General features: G+C 42.7%; 1 protein-coding gene across 1 annotated transcript; it reads right to left on the bottom strand.

The window, feature by feature from the left end:
• Positions 1-718: 718 nt before the first annotated feature.
• Positions 719-27,853, bottom strand: LOC143296003 (E3 ubiquitin-protein ligase FANCL-like). Its single transcript, XM_076607741.1, has 13 exons — positions 27,665-27,853; positions 26,585-26,704; positions 24,815-24,871; positions 22,566-22,657; positions 17,461-17,557; positions 14,756-14,821; positions 13,167-13,317; positions 12,197-12,280; positions 11,199-11,244; positions 9,201-9,282; positions 6,517-6,633; positions 4,948-5,019; positions 719-3,023 (listed from the first exon to the last, which is right to left on the bottom strand). Exons 1-13 carry the CDS (start codon positions 27,761-27,763, stop codon positions 2,994-2,996), a joined length of 1,113 nt encoding a protein of 370 aa, XP_076463856.1. The 5' UTR covers positions 27,764-27,853; the 3' UTR covers positions 719-2,993.
• Between the last annotated feature and the right edge of the window lie 115 nt (positions 27,854-27,968).

Raw genomic sequence — 27,968 nt, forward strand, 5'->3', positions numbered from 1 at the left:
AACTTTGTCGTGACCAATAACTAGCTTTTCACAAATTTTGTCGTGACCAATAACTAGCTTTTCACAAACTTTGTAGCTTTTCACAAACTCTGTCGAGACCAATAACTAGCTTTTCACAAACTTTGTAGCTTTTCACAAACTCTGTCGAGACCAATAACTAGCTTTTCACAAACTTTGTCATGACCAATAACTAGCTTTTCACAAAACTTTGTTGTGACCAATAACTAGTTTTTCACAAACTTTGTCATGACCAATAACTAGCTTTTCACAAACTTTGTCGAGACCAATAACTAGCTTTTCACAAACTTTGTCATGACCAATAACTAGCTTTTCACAAACTTTGTCATGACCAATAACTAGCTTTTCACAAACTTTATCGTGACCAATAACTAGCTTTTCGCAAACTTTGTCGTGACCAATAACTAGCTTTTCACAAACTTTGTCGTGACCAATAACTAGCTTTTCACACACCAATAACTAGCTTTTCACACACTTTGTTGTGACCAATAACTAGCTTTTCATAAACTTTATTGTGACCAATAACTAGCTTTTCATACACCTTGTTGTGACCAATAACTAGCTTTTCATAAACTTTATTGTGACCAATAACTAGCTGTTCACAAACTTTGTAGCTTTTCACAAACTTTGTCGTGACCAATAACTAGCTGTTCACGATGGACGGCTCAGGTTGGGGCGCAGGCAGAAGGTGTGTTGCCAACGGATGCACTGAAGATTAACTCACTAAGTACAGCCAGTCCTCTCTTCTCCTCTACACAGACCCCTCGGATGTCCAGTGGGTGTCTGAATGACCCAACCTTTAGCTTCTGTCATCAGAATTGTGGTATTCTTTGTCAACATTCACGTCTTCAGTATAAGAGCCTTCCGCTTGCAATATTTTGATGATGGTAATTGGGATGAAACGCTGTTAACATCGTCTCTTTCGCCGTTCGTATGGAGAGAGTTAACTGGGGAAGAGATGCCTGGAATATTCTGCTGACCTGACGGGTAACACTTCTTTGTGGACACGGTTCAAGTCTGTGACTGTCTGGAGTGAACAGAAGTACTGAATGCCCGTCAGTCTCATTGGATGATACCTTACTGTTTCGAAGGCTTTGTTATTTTTCTTCTCTGTCTACTTTATAACTTTCGAAGTTTAAGCCACTCAACATATTGAGAACACCACTAAACTACGACTGATGTGTCTGGATCATTTGCCATTGGGGATCACAGTTCACTGCCCATGCTGGGATATCTGGAGAGTCCTCTTGGGTTAAAACTGCAGTCACATTAGGTTCTCAATTGGCTCTTGGAGAGAAATCTGATGAACCCCAATTCTAGTCTCGCTGAAAGGTTTTCCAATCTTTGCAAAGTTATTTTCAAATAACGGAAGGGTTGTTCAGTTCTTACATGCACTTGTTTTCCTCCACTTTTATGTTGCACACACACACACACACGTACATATGCACACACACACACACACATCTCATGATCACACATAAATGTGAGCAGTTCTGAAATGCATCATCATATGTATATATTCTCTAAGAAAAAACAGTGCATCTCATCCAGGTCCCTATTGACAAGCTTCTTTCCGCACTCCTCACCTCTTTAAATGCGAAAACAAACCTCATCACACGCATCCTCAAGCTGCACATGAAGATCCACCCATCCATCCATCCATACATGCCTTCATAGTCCACTCACACGTGTACACGCTCACATCTACAAACACTATACACATGTGCAAGGAAAGTGACAGTAGCGAAGTCATGTATCTGCCATAAATACAGTGTCTGCGAGGTCCTGGATTCAAATCCTGGTCTCCCCTTTCTCCCAAGTTTGACTGGAAAATCAAACTTCTTCTTCTTCTTCTTTGTTCGTGGGCTGCAACTCCCACGTTCACTTGTATATACACGAGTAGGCTTTTACATGTATGACCGTTTTTACCCCGCCATGTAGGCAGCCATACTCCGCTTTCAGGGGTGTGCATGCTGGGTATGTACTTGTTTCCATAACCCATCGAACGCTGACATGGAGCACAGGATCTTTAACGTGCGTATTTGATCTTTTGTTTGCGTATACACACAAAGGGGGTTCAGGCACTAGCAGGTCTGCACATATGTTGACCTGGGAGATCGGAAAAATGTCCACCCTTTACCCATCAGGCGCCGTCACCGTGATTTGAACCCGGGACCCTCAGATTGAAAGTCCAACGCTTTAACCATTCGGCTATTGCGCCCGTCGGAAAATCAAACCATTCAAGTCATACTGATGAGACAATAAACTGTGGTCGAAAGTGCAGCACGCACTTGGCGCACTGAATTAAAAGCCATGACAACAGGTGTGTTGTCCTCTGGCAAAATTCTGTTAATGAAACCCATTCCGACAGGCACACAAACATATACGCATGCATTCAAGGCCTGACTACCGCTCTGGGTGACGCTGCTGCTCAGGCATCTGCCTAGCAGTTGTGGTGTAGCATGTATTTGTATTTCTTTTCGTCACAACAGATTTCTCTGTGTGAAATTCGGGCTGCTCTCCCCAGGGAGAACACGTCGCTACACTACAGCGCCACCCATTTTTTTTGCATTTTTTCCTGCATGCAGTTTTATTTGTTTTTCCTATCGATGTGGATTTTTCTACAGAATTTTGCCAGGAACAACCCTTTTGTTGCCGTGGATTCTTTTACGTGCACTAAGTGCATACTGCACACGGGACCTCGGTTTATCGTCTCATCCGAATGACTAGCGTCCAGACCACCACTCAAGGTCTAGTGGAGGGGGAGAAAATATCGGCGGCTGAACCGTGATTCGAACCAGTGCGCTCAGATTCTCTCGCTTCCAAGGCGGACGCGTTACCTCTAGGCCATCACTCCACTATGGATTTGTCCGAATGCAGTGACACCTGGAGAGACTGGGAACGGAAACAAACACTCCAACAGAAACTGTCACACCCGTTTCCAAAGCCTGGCGTCCACTGTCTGCAGACTGTCGTCACTTCGTTGGCAGTTTGACGGAGATAGGCTGTCAACAGAAAGAGGCATTGCCAAATAAACTGAACAATAAAGACATGACAGTTTCAGTTTCAGTTTCAGTAGCTCAAGGAGGCGTCACTGCGTTCGGACAAATCCGTATACGCTACACCACATCTGCCAAGCAGATGCCTGACCAGCAGCGTAACCCAACGCGCTTAGCCAGGCCTTGAGAAAAAAATAAATAAATAAAATCAATAAATAAATAAATAAATACATAAAAAAAGAACTACTACTACTACTACTATGTATAAGGCGCAAAAACTTGATGAAGTCAACTATAAGCGTACAAAAAAACCCCCAAAAAACAAAAAAAAAACCTAAATAACTATTAAAAAAAAAACAAAAAAAAAACAATAAATAAATAAAAATGACAGGCATAACAGACAAACATCACAGATGTACAGACAAATGGAACACACAGACAGCTGATAAACAAAAACGAAAAAAATGAAAAAAAGAAGAAGAATGAGAGGTCTTCCAAGTACATATCTGAAAGTTAATAGTAAAACACACACACATCCACACACACACACAAACATTCACACACACACATACACAAACATTCACACACACACACACACAAACATTCACACACACATACACACAAACATTCACACACACACACACACAAACATTCACACACACACATATACAAACATTCAAACACACACATACACACACAAACATTCACACACACACATACACAAACATTCAAACACACACACACACACACACACACAAACATTCACACACACAAACATTCACAGACACACATACACACACAAACATCCACACACACACACACACAAACATCCACACACACACACACATACATACACAAACATTCACACATACACATACACGCACACAAACATTCACACACACACATACATGCACAAACATTCACACACACATACATACACACAAACATTCACACACACACATACACACACACAACATTCACACACACACACACAAACATTCACACAGACATACACACACACACAAACATTCACACACACACACACACACACACAAACATTCACACACACACACATACACACACAAACATTCACACACACACACACAAACATTCACACACACACACATACACACACAAACATTCACACACACACATACACACACAAACATTCACACACACACAAACATACACAAACATTCACACACACACATATACACACAAACATTCACACACACACACACACACACACAAACATTCACACACACGCACACACAAACATTCACACATACACATATACACACACACATTCACACACACACACACACACACATTCACACACAAACATTCACACACACACATGCACACTCAAACATTCACACACAAACACACACATACACGCACACAAACATTCACACACACATACACAAACATTCACACACACACACACATACAAACATTCACACACACACACACACACACACATCCACACACACACACAAACATTCACACACACATACACACACAAACATTCACTCACACACACAAACATTCACACACACACACATACACACACAAACATTCACACACATACACAAACATTCACACACACACATACACACACACAAACATTCACACACATACACACACACATACACACAAACATTCACACACATACACACACACACAAACATTCACACACACACAAACATTCACACACATACACACACACAGAAACATTCACACACACACAAACATTCACACACACACACACACAAACATTCACACACACACACACACTCACAAAAAAGTGCATGTATTTACACACAATAACACATATACACAAATGCATATAAATAATAACACACTCCAAAAAACAAAGGCGTGTGAAATGTATCCGGCAGATGCACACAATCACTACATGTAGCTTTACCTTGCTACAGAAGGGGCACTCCCCGAAGATCGTGTTGAAGCTCTGCTGGCAGGAAGGCAATGATCGAAGCCACTGGTGAGAAAAAAGAGAAAAAAAGAGAAGCAAGGCTCACTTGTGGCAAATTAAGTCCCCTAGCATTAATTAAAGAGTAATTTCCCTTTTTTACTATCTGCACCAAAACGTTTTTGCAAAAAGAAATAAAACTTCCATGCTTAGCAAAAGAAGTTCCTGTTTGAACAAAAAATGATAATAATGACTGCTCTTGTTGTTGTGTCAGAATATCAGATCAAAGTGCCAAGTTTAGAGAATACAAAAAATATAAATATAACAGTAAATGCAGTTTGCATATAATTAGGCTTCATTTTTTATTTTTTTGTGCCCATCCCATAGAGGCAATATTGTTTTAAACAAGATGACTGGAAAGAACTGAATTTTTCCTATTTTTATGCCTAATTTGGTGTCAACTGACAAAGTATTTGCAGAGAAAATGTCAATGTTAAAGTTTACCACGGACACACACTCACTTTGTTTACACAAGTGAGTCAAAAAGAAAAAAAAAAAAAGAAGAAAAAAAAACAACAAAAAACAAACCGATTTCAGCAATGTGTCACCACAATTCACTTTTCAGAATCTCTTGTAATAATTTACGCTCAAGATGAAAGAACCAACACTCTCACAGACGCTGCGCTGGCAGATATGCATCTTAACTCATTAAGCCCCAACACCCAAGCACTGCTTTCCATGTTTCTAAACTCACATAATCTGCAAGCAAAGGGAACAAACTGTTACAGTATTTCCAGCTGTGTCTACACCATCAGTTTGAGGGAAAAAAACCCCAAAAAAAAAACCCCGGCTTGATTTCAGCATATTTCCCATGCGTATCCCCCCATCACTGTGGCAGGGAATCCTGCAGAGGCTGTAAAACCCCGGGGCTGAATGGGTTAAAACGGCTTTAACGTTCATACATATGCAATAAACTGCAAAGAAAGAGATCAGTTTCAGTTTCTCAAGGAGGCGTCACTGCGTTCGGACAAATCCATACACGCTGAATCACATCTGCTGGGCAGATGCCCGACAGCAGCATGAGCCACCGCCCTTCTCAGGCCTTGAGCACATGCTTCAATATTTGTGTACCTATCAGAGTGGATTTCTTTTTACATAATTTTGCCAGAGGACAACACTCTTGTTGCCATGGGTTCTTTCACAGTGCACCAAGAGCATGCTGCACACGGGACCTCAGTTTATCGTCTCATTCAAAAGACTAGATGCCCAGTTTGATTTTCCAGTCAAACTTGGGAGAAAGGGGCGAGAGCGGGATTCGAACCCACACCCTGACAGACTGTACTGGCAGCTGAGATTCTTAACCATTCTGCCTCCTTCCTCCTCAACTTCTATAGTATTTCCAGGTGTGTCCACATGTAATTTGGAGGAAAAACAGTATATTTTCTGCAGGTTTTTTTGGCTGTTTTTTTTTTTTTCTGCATCAGTATGGAATTGAAGCCTGCCAAGGTTGTAAAACTCCACAGCAATGAACAGGTTAACCACTCTGCCACGTTCCTCCTCCCTCACCTCGTAGAGACACGACTGATGGAAGGGCTGCGCACAATGAGCGTCGTCACACGTCTTGTCGGGAATCTCGTCGCCCAGACGATAACTGTAGCAGATCCCACACTCCAGACTGAAGTCCTGTGACACATAACAACAACAATAACAGCCACTTCAAACACAGTATGTACAGCTGTTCACACAGCATGCAGACATGGGTATTTACATGTAGCCGTGAAAATTACAAACTGCGTTAAATTGGTTTAACGTAGGCAAACACAAAAGGAATAGATTTAAAGATGGAATTGCGACAATTCTGCCAGTGTATAATTCTTGCAGTTTACTGATCTGACAAAAGAGATATTAATTAAACACACTGCATCAGAAACACAAGTTTCCGCTCAGCCAATGACGCACAGCAAGCTGGTCAAGGAGTGGGTTGTCTGGCGAGAAGGACAAAATGACGTAAGCTTAGCGTCAGTTGAAATCTTTACACTGACGAGTGATTAAGCTGAAATAACGAATGCTTCTAACTGATTTAAGTGTGTGTGTAAGCACAACATATATAATATTGCAGTGAACAATACAGAGACTTGATTTAATAAATGGTTGGAGCCTTTGTCTAAAAGGGGCTTTGCATTCAAACCGGGAATGGTGTCACACATTCTGCGCGGGTCATTGAAGACCGGCTGTTAGTTGCGAAAAAAGCGTCTGCTATAGCTGATGCGTGAAGCAGTTTTTGAAGCAAGCAGAGCGCTTGGTTACATACATATCATGCTGACATAGGAATTTACATTTTTTGCATACAGGAATCTAGGTATTATGCACACACAGGTATTTACATATTATGCTGACATCTACAGCAGCCACTTCATATACATCATGCAGACACAGGAATTTACATTTTTTGCCAACAAAGGTATTCATATATCATGCAGACACTGGTATTTGCATATCATGGCAGTGACAGGTATTTAACATGTCATGCAGTGACAGGTATTTACATTTTATGCAGACACAGGTATTTACATTTTATGCAGCCACAGGTATTTACATTTTATGCAGCCACAGGTATTTACATTTTATGCAGCCACAGGTATTTACATTTTATACAGCCACAGGTATTTACATTTTATGCAGCCACAGGTATTTACATTTTATACAGCCACAGGTATTTACATTTTATGCAGACACAGGTATTTACATTTTATGCAGACACAGGTATTTACATTTTATGCAGACACAGGTATTTACATTTTATGCAGATATTTACAGCAGCCACTTCATATACATTTACATACTGTGCAGACAGGTATTTACATATTATGCAGACATTTACAGCAGCCACTTCAGTCAAGCTTTGAGTGCAGATTGGTAAGTTGTGGGAAACGAGTCTTCCCAGTGAAAGATATTGCATTGCTGTTTCTTTTTCTGTAATATCTATCCATCCATGTACAGAATCCCCCCCACCCCCACCCGCCCCTCACCGCCCAAGCCTACCCCCCACACACTCACGCATGCACAAGTTTTCCCAGTGAAAGATACCGCTGGTTTTTTTTTCTTTACTATTTTATCCATCCACGTACATAATCTCTTCCACCCCCACCCCACACACAAACCCGCCCTCACACAAGCACAAGTCTTCCCAGTGAAAGATATTGGGGTTTCTTTTTCTTTAATCCATCCATGTACAGAATTCCTCCCCCCCCTCCCCCAAGCCTGCCTGCACACACACTCATGCAAGCACAGGTCTTCCCAGTGAAAGATATTGCCGTTTCTTTTTCTTTGATATTTATCCATCCATGTACAGAATTCCTCCCCCACCCCCACTACACCGCCCCTTGCCCGCCCACATACACTCACACAGGCACACACACAGACAGACACACACACAGACACATACAGACACAGAAGCACACAGGCAGACGCACACACACACACACACACAGACAGACAGACAGACACACACACACGCAGACAGACAGACACACACAGACACATACACAGAAGCACACAGGCAGACACACACACACACACAGAGACACACACACACAGACAGACACACACACACAGACACACACACACAACGGTTCCGATCAGTTCAGTTCAGTCACTCAAGGAGGCCCCATCACGTTCGGACAAACCCATATACGCTGCAGCACATCTGCCAAGGACATGCCTGACCAGCAGCGTAACCAAATGAGCATAAACACAGACTTCCAACAAAGGGTATTAACCCATTGAGCCCTGACCACCGCTTTACCTGTGGTAGAGAAAAATGACATCATGCCTAGCCACCAGCTGAGCGGTGCGTAAACACTTGTGTCGTGTTTTGCTATTGGCTGACTTATACTGAAGAGCCAATCAGAAAAACTGTAATATTCTGATGTCAGCGAATGTAGTACCAACATGGCCGTGCCTTTTCACTGTGTTTTGTGCATGTGCTTTGGATAAAAAAGATCGATTTCAATATAAGTCAACCAATAGCAAAACACGACACAAGTGTTTACGCACCGCTCAACCGGTGGCTAGGCATTATGTCATTTTTCTCTACCACCGGTAAAGCGGTGGTCAGGGCACTCTTTTTATATCTGCCGTGACACATTAAACACCAAGTATTTGCAAATTTTGGCTCAGGAGCTCAGGCAGAAGGGTTAAGAGTGCTCAGGAACTCAGGGCTCAAAGGGTTAAAGCAGGGACGGACTCACCTCTTTCTTGGAGTTGGTGGGCGACGGAAAGGTGATCTCCAGTAGAGTCTCCAGGTTGCTGACCAGGGAACACTGGTTGTCCCTGTAATTTGTATTGGTATTTTGTATTTCTTTTATCTCCAGGTTGCTGACCAGGGAACACTGGTTGTCCCTGTAATTTGTATTGGTATTTTGTATTTCTTTTATCTCCAGGTTGCTGACCAGGGAACACTGGTGGTCCCTGTAATTTGTATTGGTATTTTGTATTTCTTTTATCTCCAGGTTGCTGACCAGAGAATACTGGTTGTCCCTGTAATTTGTATTGGTATTTTGTATTTCTTTTTATCACAACAGATTTCTCTGTGTGAAATTCGGGCTGCTCTCCCCCAGGGAGAGCATGTGGCTGCACTACAGCGCCACCTGTTTTTTTGTGGTTTTTTTGTATTTTTTTTCCTGCGTGCAGTTTTATTTGTTTTTTTCCTATCGATACCCACATCATCGGGCACAAGTCAAAAGGCTGCTGGTTGCTGAGACAGCAGAATAATCTACATTTGTTTTTTTGCTCGGTATCGATTTCTCAAGAGCGCAAAGAGACAGAGAGAGAGACAGACAGACAGACAGAGACGGAGGGAGGGAGGAAGAGAGACAGAGAGAGAAGACTGGGAGACTTATGAAGAGACAGACAGACAGACAGACAGACAGACAGACAGGCTCCTTTTTTCCCGTCTGTCTGTCCACTTGATTGCCTGTTTTTTACATTTGTGAAATGGAATAAGTGGAATAAGCATGCATGTGCTTTTTTATGTTCAGAGAGAGAGAGTGAGAGACAGAGACTGATAGACAGAGACAGAGGGAGGGAGGAAGAGAGAGGGAGATTCGCGTAGAGAGAGAGAGAGAGAGATGGGGGCAGGAGTGTGTTTGTGTTGTGTTGTGTTTGTGTGTGTTGTGTTGTGTTGTGTTGTGTGTGTGTGTGTGTGTGTGCATGTGTGTGTTGTGTGTTGTGTTGTGTTGTGTGTGTGTGTGTGTGTGTGTGTGTGTGTGTGTGTGTGTGTGTGTGTGTGTGTTGTGTTGTGTTGTGTTGTGTTGTGTTGTGTGTGTGTGTGTGTGCATGTGCAATTACTCATATCTGCAAATTGTAGTGTTGTCTTGGTGTATGTAGATATACATATATCTGTTGTTTTTCTCATGTGCATAGGTATGTTATTATGCACTTCTGCATATGTATTGTTTTATGTGAGGTGCTTAGAGCCCATCATTATAAGGGCAGTCTGCACCATATAAGTACTATCTATTACCAATGATAATGATATACACATAATTACTTATATGATGCAAACTTCCGATACGGTAGGCTCAAAGTGCACATACCATGGTGCGTAAGGCGCACAACAGAGCAGGAAGACATACAGCAATAAACAAAGAAATTAAAAAAAAAAAACAAAAAAAAACCCAAACCAAACCAAACATACGTACACCACGATAAAAGTACAGGTTGCAAATGTAAACCATCACACCAAAACAAGCACAAAATATGCGCAAACCTTTTCAAAACACAATTACAGAAATACCGACTCAAATCAACAAACATTAACAAAACAATTTCATATCAAATCATTTATCTCCATGCTTCATACACCAAATCATTTATAATCACGCATCTATAACTGCTGTGACTTTTAAGCATTCATTAAACTCCTTGTACACACATAAAGCATAATTCACACACACACGCATACACACACACACGCAAACACACGTACACACACACACACAAAGCAAACATTTTCTTGGAAAATGACACATTATATCAAGATTAAAACTTTCAGTCCCTTTTTCTTCTTCTTCTTCTTCTGAGTTTGTGGGCTGCATCTCCCACGTTCACTCATATGAACACCAGTGGGCTTTTACGTGTATGACCGTTTTTACCCCACCACGTAGGCAGCCATACTCCGCTTTCGGGGGTAGCCCTTTTTTTTTCAAAAGCTGTCTAAAAAAACGGAAAACTAAAGGAATACACACCACAGATGAAGATTGGCATTTAACTTGTCCTTCAGTGGGGCGATCACTGCCAACCAAAATAAAATTATTAAAAAATCCATGCATGTCAACACAGACACACACACACAATACGTACACGCACACAAACACACACCAAATATAGAACACACACACACACACTGAATATAGCATGCACACACACACACACACACACACACACACCAAATATAGGATCCACACACACCAAACATAGAATGCACACACACACACACACACACTGAATATAGCATGCTCGCACACACACACACAAACAAACACACACCAAATATAGCACGCACACACACACACACACACACCAAATATAGAATGGACACACACACACACACACACACTGAATATCGCATGCACACACACACACACACCAAATATAGCATGCACACACACACCAAATACAGCACGCACACACACACACCAAAAAAAGCATGCACACACACACACACCAAATATAGCACAAACACTCACCAAATATAGCAAGCACACACACACACATACACCAATACAGCATGCACCCCCCCCCCCCCCCCAAATATAGCACTTACGCAAAACACATCAATATATACAGAAGAAAAAAGGGATCAACCAGACTGTTCAATATGAAACAAATCCATCCAATCTCAATACAAAAATCACAAAATGAGAAAAGTAAAAACAACAACAACAAACAAATAAAAACAAAAAACAACTAATCAATAATAATAATAATAGAAACCTGTCTTTATCATGTCGAGACTGTTTGAAAGAAAGCCTATGAAAAATGAATAGATTTATTTTTTTTTAAAAAAAAAAAAAAAAGTATGTGTGAAAACAATGAACAAAATGGCAAAAAAATAAAATCAGTAAGCATCTCCAACATAACACAGGACATGGTGGATACACTCTGAACACTCCACCCTGCTCTCTCCCCCCCCCCTGCCCCCCCTCCCCCCTGGGGCCCCCCCCACACCCATTGTCCCCCTCACCCTGATCAGCCCCCAGGAAGCGGCACTCAGGCATGGCGGAGGGGTGTCTGGGATCCACCGTGATCTGTAGAGAGGTCCCCGGGCCTGCACACACGGCACACCTCACCTGACTTTTAGCACACACACACACACACACACCTGCCTGCCAGAGGAGGTAAGGGGAGGTGGGGTAAGGTATGGTAATGTAAGGTAAAGTAAGGTGAGGTAAGGTGAGGCAGGGTGAGGTGAGGTGAGATGAGGTAAGGTAAGGCAGGGGAGGGTGAGGTGAGGTAAGGTAAGGTAAGGCAGGGTAGGGTAAGGTAAGGGAAGGTAAAGTACAGTAAGGTAAGGATCCACTGTGATCTGTAGAGAGGTCCCGGGGCCTGCACATGGGGCACACCTCACCTGACTTCAACACACACACAACCTGCTGGTAAGGTAAAGTAAGGTAAGGTAAGGTAAGTAAGATAAGGCAAGGCAAGTCAAGGCAAGGTGAGGAAAGGTAAGGTGAGGTGAGGTAAAGGCAAGGTAAGGTGAGGTGAGGTGAAGTAAGGTGGGGTAAGGTAAGGTGAGGTGAGGTATGGTGAGGTGAGGTGAGGTGAGGTGGGGTAAGGTAATGTGAGGTGAGGTATGGTGAGGTGAGGTAAGGTAAGGTGGGGTAAGGTAATGTGAGGTGAGGTAAAGGCAAAGTAAGGTGAGGTGAGGTGAGGTGAGGTGAGGTAAGGTGAGGTAAGGTAAGGTAAGGTATGGCAAGGCAAGGCAAGGCAATATCAGACAGATCAGATCAGATTAAGATAAACTTTACTGATTCCATCGTCATCATCATTATTGTGCTGTGAGTGTGAGTGTGAGTGTGTGTGTGTGTGTGTGTGTGTGTGTGTGCACATGTGCGCGTTTGTGAGCATGCACGCCTGCATGCATGTGTGTGTGTGTGTGTGTGCGTGCTCCCCCCTCCCAAACCCCCCACACAATGCTGGCTGTGTCCACTCACTGAGGGCGATGCGCCGGCTGCAGGCAGAGAAGGAAGGGTGGTCCGGCTCCAGGACCCAGGTCTTCTGATCCACAACGTCCAGGGCATCCCACAGCGCCTGGTACCTGGCCACTGACCCCTCCAGCTGCCTCATCAGCTCGCTCAGGTGACCCTCCACACACACAAAAAACCTGTCCACTGACGCAACATCTAGACTTGTCGTTTCTCTCATTCTCTCTCACCTTGACTACTGTAACTCTCTATTGTCTGGTTCACCCGCATACAAAACTCTGCTGCCCGACTCGTCCTCAGAAAGAAAAGATCTGAGCACATCAATCTTTTGTAACATCTCCACTGGCTCCCTGTCTCGCACAGAATAAAGTACAAGATCAGCACTCTATGATATAAATGTATTCACAACTCTGCCCCTTCCTATCTGTGGCTGCCTTCATCTCTACACTCCATCTCGCTCTCTACGATCGGCTTCGGATCCACTCTGTTTACGCATACCCAGATTCAAACACTCAACTGTTGGCTGCCGTTCTTTCTCTGTCTCTGGACCTTGTAATTGGAATGAACTTCTTTTGCTTCATCAGGTCTCCACACGCAGCTCTTTCAAGTCTGGCCTTAAAACCCACCTCTTCCCAAAATAGCCTCCCTTCCCTGCCTCTTCCTTGTCTTCAGTTTGTTGTTCCCAGTTTTAGAGTTATGCATGTGTTTGAATGACTGGTGCAAAAGCTCTCTGATTTATCTCTGCACAAGATTCAGCGCTATATAAAAATATAATAATAATTATTATTACAACACACCTGTTCAGGTAACCCTCCACACACACAACACACCTGTTCAGGTAACCCTCCACACAGTCAACACACACCAGTAGTGCTACAAACCCTATTCACTTTAGCAGTGCGTACAAACCCCACCCACTTTAGCAGTGCGTACAAACCCCACCTTCTTTAGCAGTGCATACAACCCCCCCTCATTTTAGCAATGCGTATAAACCCCCCTCACTTTAGCAGTGCGTACAAACCCCACCCACTTTAGCAGTGCATACAACCCCCCCTCACTTTAGCAATGCATACAACCCCCCCTCACTTTAGCAGTGCATACAAACCCCACCCACTTTAGCAGTGCATACAAACCCCACCCACTTTAGCAGAGCATAAAAAAACCCACCCACTTTAGCAGTGCGTACAACCCCCCCTCACTTTAGCAGTGCATACAAACCCCAACCACTTTAGCAGTGCGTACAAACCCCACCCACTTTAGCAGTGCGTACAAACCCCACCCACTTTACCCACTTTAGCAGTGCGTACAAACCCCACCCACTTTAGCAGTGCGTACAAACCCCACCCACTTTAGCAGTGCATACAACCCCCCCTCATTTTAGCAGTGCGTACAAACCCCACCAACTTTAGCAGCGTTCAAACCCCACCCACTTTAGCAGTGCATACAAACCCCACCCACTTTAGCAGTGCGTACAAACCCCACCCACTTTAGCAGTGCATACAAACCCCACCCACTTTAGCAGTGCGTACAAACCCCACCCACTTTAGCAGTGCGTACAAACCCCACCCACTTTAGCAGTGCGTATAAACCCCACTCACTTTTGCAGTCCACTGAAAGACGAACTTTCCAGGCAGGTCTGCCACACACTGTGGAGCCACATTTTCCTGTGTATCACATCAACCACATCATCATCATCACACACTGTCCTGTGTCACATCATCATTATCACAAATTATCCTATGCATCACATCAACCACATCATCATCATCACCATCATCATCATCACACATTGTCCTGTGTCACATCATCATCATCACAAATTATCCTATGCATCACATCAACCACATCATCATCAACACACACATTGTCCTGTGTGTCACAACCACATCGTCATCAGTACTCATTGTTCTGTGTATCACATCCTTCACATTATTGCCACATGCAATATATATGGCCTAAGGTGCGTGCGCACACACATGTGTGTGTGTGTGTGTGTGTGTGTTTGCATTTGTATTTGCATGTGTGTATGCATGCATGTGTGTGTGTGTGGTGTGTGTGTGTGCGTGTGTGTCTGTGTGTGTGTGCATGTATGTGTTCATGCCCATGTGTGTGTGTCTAGTGTTAACAATAATAATAATGATGATAAAACAGAAAAGTCTGCTTTCTCATATGCCTTGTTCACTCTGGAGTTTGATTACAGAATTCTGTACGCTGTACACAAGCACACACAGAGAGTATACACATCTAAAGGATGAGTTTAGTAGTTCATGTGAATCTGGTTGTAAAACCTCTTGAAATACCAATCTGATATAAATGTTCATATGTCTAAACTCCTGTAAATGGGGGTGCATCTGCACTTAAAGAGACTTGAGAGAAGAATGTACATACACTTTAATAATATTAACACCTCATGGAAGATAGAGAGAAGGAAGAGAGAGAGGGAGAGAGAGAGAGAATGTATATACATATTTGATGACTGGAAATTTACAAATAATGAGGCCAGGAGTTGAAATGATTAACAAATAGTAAAGAGTGGTAACTCTCTCCATTCACAAGGTACACAACTTCAAGTCAGTGCTGCTTACGCTACCGATTCAGCTAGCACACAGGTAAACAAAAGGTACATTGGAACAAACCCAGACACTTCCTCTAAAAAAAGGAAGCGCCGGGCCTGTCCTTATACCGATCATTTGACATGTGCACACAGCAGCAAAGACAGAAGAAATGTGCAAACACAAATTAGCTTTTATTCAAGACTGGCACAGCCTCTTTAATCCTGAACAAGCCACACAGAACACATGGACAGGCTTGTTCAGGATTACTGATTACTGATAACATTCACAGCTCATGAAATATAGAGAAAAAGAAAAGAGAGAGAGAGAGAGAATGTACATGCATAATCATTTGATAACATTCGCCGCTCGTGAAAATTAGAGAAAAAGAAAAGTGAGAGAGAGAGAGAGAGAGAGAGAGAGAGAGAAAGAGAGAGAGAATGTACATTCATATTTGATATTTTCACAGCTCATGAAAGAGAAAGAGAGAGAGAGACAGAAACAGACAGAGTGATCATGGGGAAGAAAGGCAGGATTGAAAAAATTGAGACATAAACAAAAACAGTGAGAAGGAGGAGGAACAACACACAGTGCCATACGTCACACCTGAGCGTTCAGGTGCACAATCAGTGAGAAGGAGGAGGAACAACACACAGTGCCATACGTCACACCTGAGCGTTCAGGTGCACAATCAGTGAGAAGGAGGAGGAACAACACACACTGCCATACGTCACGTCACACCTGAGCGTTCAGGTGCACAATCAGTGAGAAGGAGGAGGAACAACACACACTGCCATACGTCAGGTCACACCTGAGCGTTCAGGTGCACAATCAGTGAGAAGGAGGAGGAACAACACACACTGCCATATGTCACACCTGAGCGTTCAGGTACACAATCAGTGAGAAGGAGGAGGAACAACACACAGTGCCATATGTCACACCTGAGCGTTCAGGTACACAATCAGTGAGAAGGAGGAGGAACAACACACACTGCCATATGTCACACCTGAGCGTTCAGGTACACAATCAGTGAGAAGGAGGAGGAACAACACACACTGCCATATGTCACACCTGAGCGTTCAGGTGCACAATCAGTGAGAAGGAGGAGGAACAACACACACTGCCATACGTCACACCTGAGCGTTCAGGTGCACAATCAGTGAGAAGGAGGAGGAACAACACACACTGCCATACGTCAGGTCACACCTGAGCGTTCAGGTGCACAATCAGTGAGAAGGAGGAGGAACAACACAGAGTGCCATACATCACGTCACACCTGAGCGTTCAGGTGCACAATCAGTGAGAAGGAGGAGGAACAACACACACTGCCATACGTCACACCTGAGCGTTCAGGTGCACAATCAGTGAGAAGGAGGAGGAACAACACACAGTGCCATACGTCACACCTGAGCGTTCAGGTGCACAATCAGTGAGAAGGAGGAGGAACAACACACAGTGCCATACGTCACGTCACACCTGAGCGTTCAGGTGCACAATCAGTGAGAAGGAGGAGGAACAACACACACTGTCATACGTCACACCTGAGCGTTCAGGTGTACAATCAGTGAGAAGGAGGAGGAACAACACACAGTGCCATACGTCACGTCACACCTGAGCGTTCAGGTGCACAATCAGTGAGAAGGAGGAGGAAAAACACACAGTGCCATACGTCACGTCACACCTGAGCGTTCAGGTGCACAATCAGTGAGAAGGAGGAGGAAAAACACACAGTGCCATACGTCACGTCACACCTGAGCGTTCAGGTGCACAATCAGTTTGTGCTGCCGACCTCTGGTGTCCCCACACCGCAGGGTCAGGTGTTGAAAGCTGCCATCCACGCTAACCAGCCTTCACAAAGTTCAAAGGGCAAAACGTCAAAGGTTCTGTCTCTGTCAATGTGTCCGTCTTTCTCTTTGTCTGTCTGTCTTCCTCTCTCCTTCTTCTTCTATGTCTGTGTGTGTGTGTGTGTGTGTGTGTGTGTGTGGCAGTGAAAGGGAGAGAGAGAGAGATAGTTCCATCTATCAAATGCGCAGCTCTTTCAGTTTTCTCTTTCAGTATCTGTCTCACTTTCTGTTTGTTTGCATTTTGTTTGTTTCAGCTTCTCTCTAAGTCTCTCTAACATGTTCTTTTGTCTTATTTTGTTTGTTTTGTGACTATTGTTGTTGTTGTTGTTGTTGTTAAAGCGATTGTTTCTGTATTTGTGTCTATCTTTTGTTTCCTTCGCATGATTGTTTTTGCTTGGTTGTTTGTCACTCGCTTCTGTGAATGTTTCCTTCATTCTGTGTTTGATAATGGTAAGAGAAAGTGGGAGGGTGGAGGCTCATGACTTTGACCAAATGTGCGCTAACTTTTGTCTGACTAAGTATCAAGTTTTTATTCTTCTTAATCTCCAGCTGGGCGGTGAATTCATTCCTACCCACTGTGTCCGGGGCTCGGCGAGGGAGGGCAAGGCCTGATCCTCTCCTTCCACTGTTTTAACTCACTCAGTACGGCCAGTCCTCTCTTCTCCTCTACACAGACCCCTCGGATGTCCAGTGGGTGTCTGAATGACCCAACCTTTAGCTTCCGTCGTCAGAATTGTGGTATTCTTTGTCAACATTCACCTCTTCAGTATAAGAGCCCTCCGCATGCAATATTTTGATGATGGTAACTGGGGTGAAACGCTGTTAACGTTGTCTCTTTCGCCGTTAGTATGGAGAGAGTTAAACCTTCCCCAACTGGTCACGTACCCACAGAGGGTGTGAGGAAAATCAGTTAGCACCTGATGGGCGCAATAGCCGAGTGGTTAAAGCGTTGGACTTTCAATCTGAGGGTCCCAGGTTCGAATCACGGTGACGGCGCCTGGTGGGTAAAGGGTGGAGATTTTTACGATCTCCCAGGTCAACATATGTGCAGACCTGCTAGTGCCTGAACCCCCTTCGTGTGTATATGCAAGCAGAAGATCAAATACGCACGTTAAAGATCCTGTAATCCATGTCAGCGTTTGGTGGGTTACGGAAACAAGAACATACCCAGCATGCACACCCCTGAAAACGGAGTATGGCTGCCTACATGGCGGGGTAAAAATGGTCATACACGTAAAAGCCCACTCGTGTGCATACGAGTGAACGCAGAAGAAGAAGAAGAAGAGTTAGCACCTTTCCCCAAGGACACAGCACCATGCTGTAACAGAGCCTCAAACCCTGGTCCCCGGTGAACACTGGATCACAAGTCCATCACCCAACCCATTCTGCCACGGTGTCTCCTTTAGACCAACAACAACACTACAAATCAAATGAATATTCATTCAGTTATTTCACCGATATGTATTCAATCATTCACTGTAAAACTGACGCTTACTTGTCTTATTACAATCATCAACACAGGACACCATTTTGTCAGTCACCGATTCTGCAAACTCGATTCCATTCATTCTATGTTTATTGTGTGTATTTACTGTAGCTAAGCCGAACCAGAACTGACACAGCAACTGACAAACTGACTTTGGCCGACACAGCCAACACACTACTGACCTACATTTGAGACGAGGTGCACAGCAGCTGTTCAAAAACATTGCTGATTTATATAACACCCCAAACTGTTTATAAAACTGAATCCAAATATTATTCTTTGTCAAAAGATGTTTGCTATGCCTGCATGTGGTCAATATCTTACGACAGATCTTCTTCTCTTCTTCTTCTTCTGCTTCGTTCATTGGCTGCAACTCCCACGTTCACTCGTATACACACGAGTGGGCTTTTACGTGTATGACCATTTTTTACCCCGCCATGTAGGCAGCCATACTCCGCTTTCGGGGGCGTGCATGCTGGGTATGTTCTTGTTTCCATAACCCACCAAACGCTCACATGGATTACAGGATCTTTAACATGCGTATTTGATCTTCTGCTTGCATATACACACGAAGGGGGTTCAGGCACTAGCAGGTCTGCACATATGTTGACCTGGGAGATCGTAAAAATCTCCACCCTTTACCCACCAGGCACCGTTACCAAGATTCGAACCCGGGACCCTCAGATTGAAAGTCCAACGCTTTAACCACTAGGCTATTGCGCCCGTCACTCGCAGCATTAAAATCATTCTTCAGATCACTGCCCAGTCTCTGAAAATCCTTCTGAGTTGACACTTACTGCAGCAGTTTAACCACACAGGCATCGATCTCTTTCATCCCATTCCATCTCAATAACAAGAGAGGCAAGGACTTCAAGACTCACTTGTGTTACACTTTAAAAAAAAAATCTAATCGTTAAAATGTGTTCTGTATTTGTTATTATAAAGCTTTGCGTTAAAAAAAAAAAAAAAAAAAAAAAAAAGTCCTGACCAGATTCGAATTAAGTCCTCTAGCATTAATTAAAAAGTAATTTCCCTTTTTCACTATTTGCACCAAAACGTTTGCAAAATAAATAAAACTTCCATGCTTAGCAAAAGAAGTTCCTGTTTGAACAAAAAATGATAATAATGACTGCTCTTGCTGTTGTGTCAGAATATCAGATCAAAGTGCCAAGTTTAGAGAATACAAAAAATATAAATATAACAGTAAATGCAGTTTGCATATAATTAGGCTTCATTTTTTATTTTTTTGTGCCCATCCCAGACAGGCAATATTGTTTTAAACAAGATGACTGGAAAGAACTGAATTTTTCCTATTTTTATGCATTATTAAAAAGGAAAATTTCCTACTTTTTCTTCACATACACTGACCACAATCTGGGCCACACTCCACTATTCCGTGGCCAAACTCCACTGTTCTAATGGGACTTTTCTTACTTTTTCTTCTCATAAAATGACCGAAGCAAAGGCCATACTCCATTATTAAAAAGGAAAATTTCCTACTTTTTCTTCACATCACTGACCACAATCTGGGCCACACTCCACTATTCCGTGGCCAAACTCCACTGTTCTAATGGGACTTTTCTTACTTTTTCTTCTCATAAAATGACCGACCAAAGGCCATACTCCATTATTAAAAAAGGAAAAATTTCCTACTTTTTCTTCACATACACTGACCACAATCTGGGCCACACTCCACTATTCCGTGGCCAAACTCCACTGTTCTAATGGGACTTTTCTTACTTTTTCTTCTCATAAAATGACCGACCAAAAAAGGCCATACTCCATTATTAAAAAGGAAAATTTCCTACTTTTTCTGCACATACACTGACCACAATCTGAGCCACACTCCACTGTTCTAACAGGGACTTTTCTTACTTTTTCTTCTCATAAAACGACCGAAGCAAAGGCCATACTCCATTATTAAAAAGGAAAATTTCCTACTTTTTCTTCACACACCTGAACCAAACTCCACTGTTCTAGAACGGGACTTGTTCCAACTTTTCACATTCAGTGACCAAAGCATAACCACAAAGGAACTTTTCTATGCTTTCTTTGACATGCAATGACCACAGCCCAAGCCATAAAAAAAACCTTTTATTAAGCTGTCATTATACATTCTTAACTCAATGGCACAGTCCAGAACTATATATACATTTTTTTTAAAGTATTCTTTTTAACAACAGCATTCATCAATCACAAAAGTACACGACTATCGAAACGAGGGAAAGCTTTCTGGGCTTCAAAATCCACACGCTAATTGCTTCAGAACATTTTGCAGATCTGTTTTCTTTATGCAGGAGACTCCAGCAGGAACCTTCCCAAAGATTGTATATGTGTTGTTGTTGTTTTTAAACAAACATCAGTTTATCAAGGTCATGAGGCATCTGCAGAGTAAACCAATTACTTTTCACAAGTGTTTATGAACAAGTTTTGAATCACAACATGACAGCAGAGAAAGCTAAATTAAATACAATATTGATAAGTTTGATAAATTGATAACGCACTAGTCATTAGACTGAAACTATAATTAGAAACATGAGAATGTTTGACACCATGTGTGTCAGTGTTCAGAAAATTCCGGTATATATGTATGCATGTATGCATGTGTGTGTGTGTGTGTGTGTGTGTGTGTGTGTGTGTGTGTGTGTGTTATTATATTTGAGGTCACTGTCTATTGACATTAAAAATAGTTAATCATATTTTATTGAAGAATCAAACAAAGGAAAACAAACAAAAAAACCATAAGTACAACACACAAAAAACACCACAAAAAACCAACAACATATGTGCTATCTTCCTATTATATTCTTCACTCTTGCATCTAGCATTTGTTGTAAGTGTGATTTCTGTGAATTACATTTTCTCTCCTGCATCATTCTCTGACATAAAAACTAGTTTAGTAAATCTAACAACCTAAGAAACATGGAGTGATGGCCTAGAGGTAATGCATCCACCTAGGAAGCCTGAGAATCTGAGCGCGCTGGTTCGAATCACGGCTCTGCCGCCGATATTTTCTCCCCCTCCACTAGACCTTGAGTGGTGGATACAGACACACACACACACACAGACACACACACACACACACAGACAACCAAACACCGGGTTAAAACATAGACTCACTTTGTTTACACAAGTGAGTCAAAAAGGAAATCTGATGGAATTATTTTCATGGCATGTAACAACGTGCGCTTTGAGTAATTTGACCTCATGCAACACAGCAGTACATGGATCATTAAAAAACACAAAACTTAAAACCACAAAGCAGGAAAACATTTATTTTTCACAGTACGAAATCGAATTTATAATGGAGATATGTCAATTAAGTTTAAACACGCATGAATAAATGATGAGAGCAGAATATAAGAGGGAAGGAGAGAGAGAGAGAGACAGGCAGACAGAGAGACAGAGAGAGACAGAGAAAGAGAGAGACAGAGACAGACAGAGAGAGACAGAGAGACAGAGAAGACTGAACACGACAAACCAAAGCAGCAACAAAGAGTTATGACCAGAAGGGTACACAACCTACTTGTCCCATCCAATTTTTTCCATTTCCTCCACAATCTTCCTGGTGTTGGCAAACGAACCAGTGGACGCAGGCCTCTCTTCTGCTGAGCATGCCTGAAAGCAGGGGCAGTAAAAACATATCCATAAAAGCCTGAAAATGTCACGGCACGGAAATGAAGTCTTTCTGATCAATAACCAAACTGTCATGGTGCGGTGATTAGTGCTGCATTTTGCATAATGATTGGGGATATGATATTAGTGTCCAACTCAGACCATCAGAACGACGGGCACAATAGCCGAATGGTTAAAGCGTTGGACTTTCAATCTGAGGGTCCCGGGTTCGCATCACGGTGACGGCGCCTGGTGGGTAAAGGGTGGAGATTTTTACGATCTCCCAGGTCAACATATGTGCAGACCTGCTAGTGCCTGAACCCCCTTCGTGTGTATATGCAAGCAGAAGATCAAATACGCACATTAAAGATCCTGTAATCCATGTCAGCGTTCGGTGGGTTATGGAAACAAGAACATACCCAGCATGCACACCCCCGAAAACGGAGTATGGCTGCATACATGACGGGGTAAAAACGGTCATACACGTAAAAGCCCACTCGTGTGCATACGAGTGAACGCAGAAGAAGAAGAAGGACCACCAGAACAGCAGGGGAGACAACTGCTGTCCAGACCCTCCAGGTTTGACTTGAATTATTATGGAGAGTGTCACATCAAAATTACACCCCACTACCTTGGCCCAGAAGGCTTCAGGACATTCAGCATTGGGACGGTCCCTGACAGCCAACCAGCCCCTAAGGCTGCAGTGCTACGAGCCAGTGCAATCTTGCCTCCTAGTTTGTGAGTCATAGTCCGTCACAAAAGACTGAGCTGTAAATGAATTATAATAATAATAATAATGATGGTATTTATATAGTGTTGAATCTTGTGCAGAGACAAATCAAAGCGCTTTCGCACCAGTCATTCACACGCATGCATAACTCTAAAACTGTAGAAACTAAAGACAAGGAAGAGGCAGGGAAGGGAGACTATTTTGGGAAGAGGTGGGTTTTAAGGCCAGACTTGAAAGAGCTGAGTGTGGAGACTTGACGAAGCGAAAGAGGAAGTTCATTCCAATCGCAAGGTCCAGAGACAGAGAAAGAACGGCGGCCAACAGTCGAGTGTTTGAATCTGGGTATGCGTAAACAGAGTGGATCCGAAGCCAATCGTAGTGAGCGAGATGGAGTGTAGAGGTGAAGGCAATTCCCACTGCAATGGAGAAACCACTGATCACACAGTTCTCATTTTGCTGTTGGCCTAGAGGTAACACGTCCGCCTAGGAAGCGAGAGAATCTGTGCGCGCTGGTTCGAATCATGGCACAGCCCCCGAAATTTTCTCCCCCTCCACTAGACCCTGAGTGGTGGTCTGGACGCTAGTCATTCTGATGAGACGATAAACCGAGGTCCCGTGTGCAGCATGCACTTAGCGCACGTAAAAGAACCCACGGCAACAAAAGGGTTGTTCCTGGCAAAATTCTGTAGAAAAATCCACTTCGATAGGAAAAACAAATAAAACTGCATGCAGGAAAAAATACAAAAAAATGGGTGGCGCTGAAGTATGGCGACGCGCTCTCCCTGGGGAGAGCAGCCCGAATTTCACACAGAGAAATCTGTTGTGATAAAAAGAAATACAAATACAAATCTGTGATACAAGCAGTTATAGACTGAGGGATTCACAGGTTCAAACCTTCTCAGACTCCAGCTACCATGGTGTCAGTGGTTAGTGATGCACACCACTGATACGAGATAAACAGGTCCAAAACTGATCAGTACAGGAGGTAGGGCTGAATGACATCTCCTTGTGGATTTAACATTTTCATATAAATGTTGTTGCTTGTTTGTTTGCTTTTTTTAAAAGAGTATAGCCAAAAATTTTGTACAGGCTACTTTTTGTCTAAAATCAACATCATTCAGTTTTGCATACAACCCATTCAAAACTGAGATATATAAGATTTTCTAGATGTGCAAATGTTAAAAAACAGTTCTGAAGTTCTTTGAATTAGTCACTGTTTGTTAAAAGAAAGTATTAAGCAGTATACATACATACATATATATATATATATACACACACACACACACACACACACACACACATATATATATATATATATATATATAGAGAGAGAGAGAGAGAGAGAGAGAGAGTGAATCACAATCATATGCTGACATGATCATAAATTACTTAATTTATCAAACAAATATGATTGATAATGTTTTTCTTACCAATATGGCTTCTATTTCTTTCAGATATACGGGCAGATCTTTACACTGTTTCAACCTCTGTAAACAAAGAAAATATTAATGTATATATATATATATAATATATATCAACATTTACCTTTTGGTCTGATTAATCAGTTTGATAACTAAACACAGAACAACAATTAGAAAATAAATACATATCAGTCAGTATCTACACAAGCGTGCACAAATGCACACAACACACATGTACAGTGTATGCATGCTTTTGAATTGATGTAATTTTTTGCATCAAAATTAAGACTCATTCTACTTTTGTGTGTTTGTGTATCATGGTTTGTCCACATCACATGGCATGACAGTCTACAAAACCATCATGCAAGGCACTGTCGACGGCAGATGCTGATGAGGGCAGAAGCTGAAATGCTGGTCTGACAACATCATGCTACATAAAGCTGGACAGACATGACATGAACATGCCACACACCTCCTGTCAGGACAGACATGGCCATGCCACACCTCCTGTCAGGACAGACATGACCATGCTACACCTCCTGTCAGGACAGACATGACCATGCCACACCTCCTGTCAGGACAGACATGACCATGCCACACCTCCTGTCAGGACAGACATGACCATGCCACACCTCCTGTCAGGACAAACATGACCATGCCACACCTCCTGTCAGGACAGACATGACCATGACCACGCCACACCTCCTGTCAGGACAGACATGACTATGCCACACACCTCCTGTCAGAACTGGACAGACATGACCATGCCACACCTCCTGTCAGGACAAACATGACCATGCCACACCTCCTGTCAGGACAGACATGACAATGCCACACCTCCTGTCAGGACAGACAGACATGACCATGCCACAACTTTCAGCGGCAACCAACAAATCAGCTTGGTGGAGGATGTTAGCTTCTTCTGCTTTCAATTCCCCTGACAATTGTAGAAGTGATGGTTATGATGATGGCGTGTGTGTATGCCCGCGCACTGCGTGCATGCATGTGTTTGTACGAGTGTGACAATGTGTATGTGTGTGCATGCATGTGTGTGTATATGTATGTGTATATATGCATATCCAATTACGATGGCTTTGCTCTTGCTCAAGACTTTGTACAGCTTTGATGCACATTGAAAAGTGAGTGTGCATGAGTAAGAAACAGATTCATGACCCCAGAGTTATTTCACCACATCGCACAATGCTGGGAAAAGGCATGGTCAGTAAACAGCAGCACACATATACAACTTAAATCTTACACACTTCAGGGGGGAAAAAAACCAAAAAACAACAACACATTTCAGTTGGAGTGATGGCCTAGAGGTAACGCGTCCGCCTAGGAAGTGAGAGAATCTGAACGCGCTAGTTCAAATCTTCTCCCCCTCCACTGGACCTTGAGTGGTGGTCTGGACGCTAGTCATTCAGATGAGACGATAAACCGAGGTCCCGTGTGCAGCATGCACTTAGCGCACGTAAAAGAACCCACGGCAACAAAAGGGTTGTTGCTGGCAAAATTCTGTAGAAAAATCTACTTCAATAGGAAAAACAAATAAAATTACATGCAGGAAAAAAAAAAAAAAAAAAGGTGGTGCTGTAGTGTAGCGACGCGCTCTCCCTGGGGAGAGCAGCCCGAATTTCACACAGAGAAATCTGTTGTGATAAAAAGAAATACAAATACAAATTTCATTTTCTAGCCACATACTTACAATCAAAGTGTGACACAAAGAAAATCCTTCCTTCCAATACACACACGGGGCTACTTCCCATTTGTTAAACACACCTGTTCCAAAATGTCAGCGTGTTCACGAAGCAAACACTGCAGGCGCCAGTCCCCTTGCAGTCGTAGTCCTTCCAGACTGTCCTCCTTTGGTGTTGTGATGCGCACACGGTATTCTTCACCCTGAGGTTTCAATACACGGTAAAACGGAACAATCTGTCAAAATGGCGAAAAATAAAATGGAATAGTCTATATAAAAAAAGTATAAAAATGGCAAAAATTTAAACGTGTATCTAAAAAAAAAAAATCCTTTAACTGCAGCTGAACTTTAAAGAGTCAAAGATGAAGAAGACAGAGGAGAATACAGTGACTGAGGCGGACTGGGAGACTCCAACCACAGCAAGGCAGTGGTAAAGACTGGAAATTCCTTATTGTACTTCTGCTCCCACTGGCACTGTTGTTGTTTTTTTCGTTTCTTTATTGCTTTTTCCTTCCTTTTTAAAAAAAAAATCTTTTCTTATTTTTCAGTTTTCTTCAGCTGCACAGTATACCATTAAAACTTTCACCACTTTTGGAATTATTTTATTTGGGATACATATATATTATATACATATCTCCAAAAACACACGCACACACACATAATATATATAGTCAGAGGATACATGTATACTTTTGAAAAAGTCCACATCAAGCTGGTTTTGTTGAAATGCCATACAAGTTTCAGCCTGTCGGAACGATAATGATGTAAATGTACTAATAGTATTACTATTAATACTGAACAGCACTAAAAGTAAGTGTTGTCATGTATGATAAGCAAAGTCACTGACATGACTGAATAGCATTATAGATGTTCTGTTATAGATCTGCTAGTGCTACCCTCTCATGTTATAGATCTGCTAGTGCTACCCTCTCATGCCAAAAAATAAAGAGCCTAGTGACCCTCAGCAAAACCTGAGTTCCACTGTTTCCACTACTTCTGGTGTAAATGTGTTGTTATATTTAGTGATTTACTGCGTATGCTAATTTATGATTCAACCAATTACAGAAGGGGGAATAACTGGATAAGGATGAATGCAGCAAAGTTTCAACAATATTTGAAGTTGACTGAACTGAGTGCGGAAGAGAAGGATAAATAACACCAACATTCACTGAAAGATAGCCATCGTAAACGGTGCTCGTCCCACATTTGTACACCGGGATCAGGCAGGGAAAAGACTGTAAGCCATCCATTATTTCCCTCATGTTTTGACTGACAGATCCATGTATGTCAATCAAGCACCATTCTTCGTCGTTACTGTTCTTTCACCGCACTTTCATTTCATTTTCAGAAACCGCGCAACTTGTTTTGTGGAATGATCTCCCCTAGGCATTTGGAGTTATTGTTACATGGGTAGATTAAATTTTGAGAATGAGAAGAAAAGGGAGGGGGGGGGGGGTCTGACCCGCA

This window comes from Babylonia areolata, chromosome 21, assembly GCF_041734735.1.
Source record: "Babylonia areolata isolate BAREFJ2019XMU chromosome 21, ASM4173473v1, whole genome shotgun sequence".
Classification (NCBI taxonomy): domain Eukaryota; kingdom Metazoa; phylum Mollusca; class Gastropoda; order Neogastropoda; family Buccinidae; genus Babylonia; species Babylonia areolata.

Excerpts from the sequence above, each read along its gene's own strand:
- LOC143296003 (XM_076607741.1), bottom strand. The coding sequence starts at position 27,763 with ATGAGGGAAATAATGGATGGCTTACAGTCTTTTCCCTGCCTGATCCCG. Across the intron at positions 14,822-17,460 it reads TTGTGCACCTGAACGCTCAG|GAAAATGTGGCTCCACAGTG; the intron begins GTGTGACGTGAC and ends TGTGATACACAG. Across the intron at positions 11,245-12,196 it reads CTTCCTGGGGGCTGATCAGG|TGATCGCCCCACTGAAGGAC; the intron begins GTGAGGGGGACA and ends TTTGGTTGGCAG.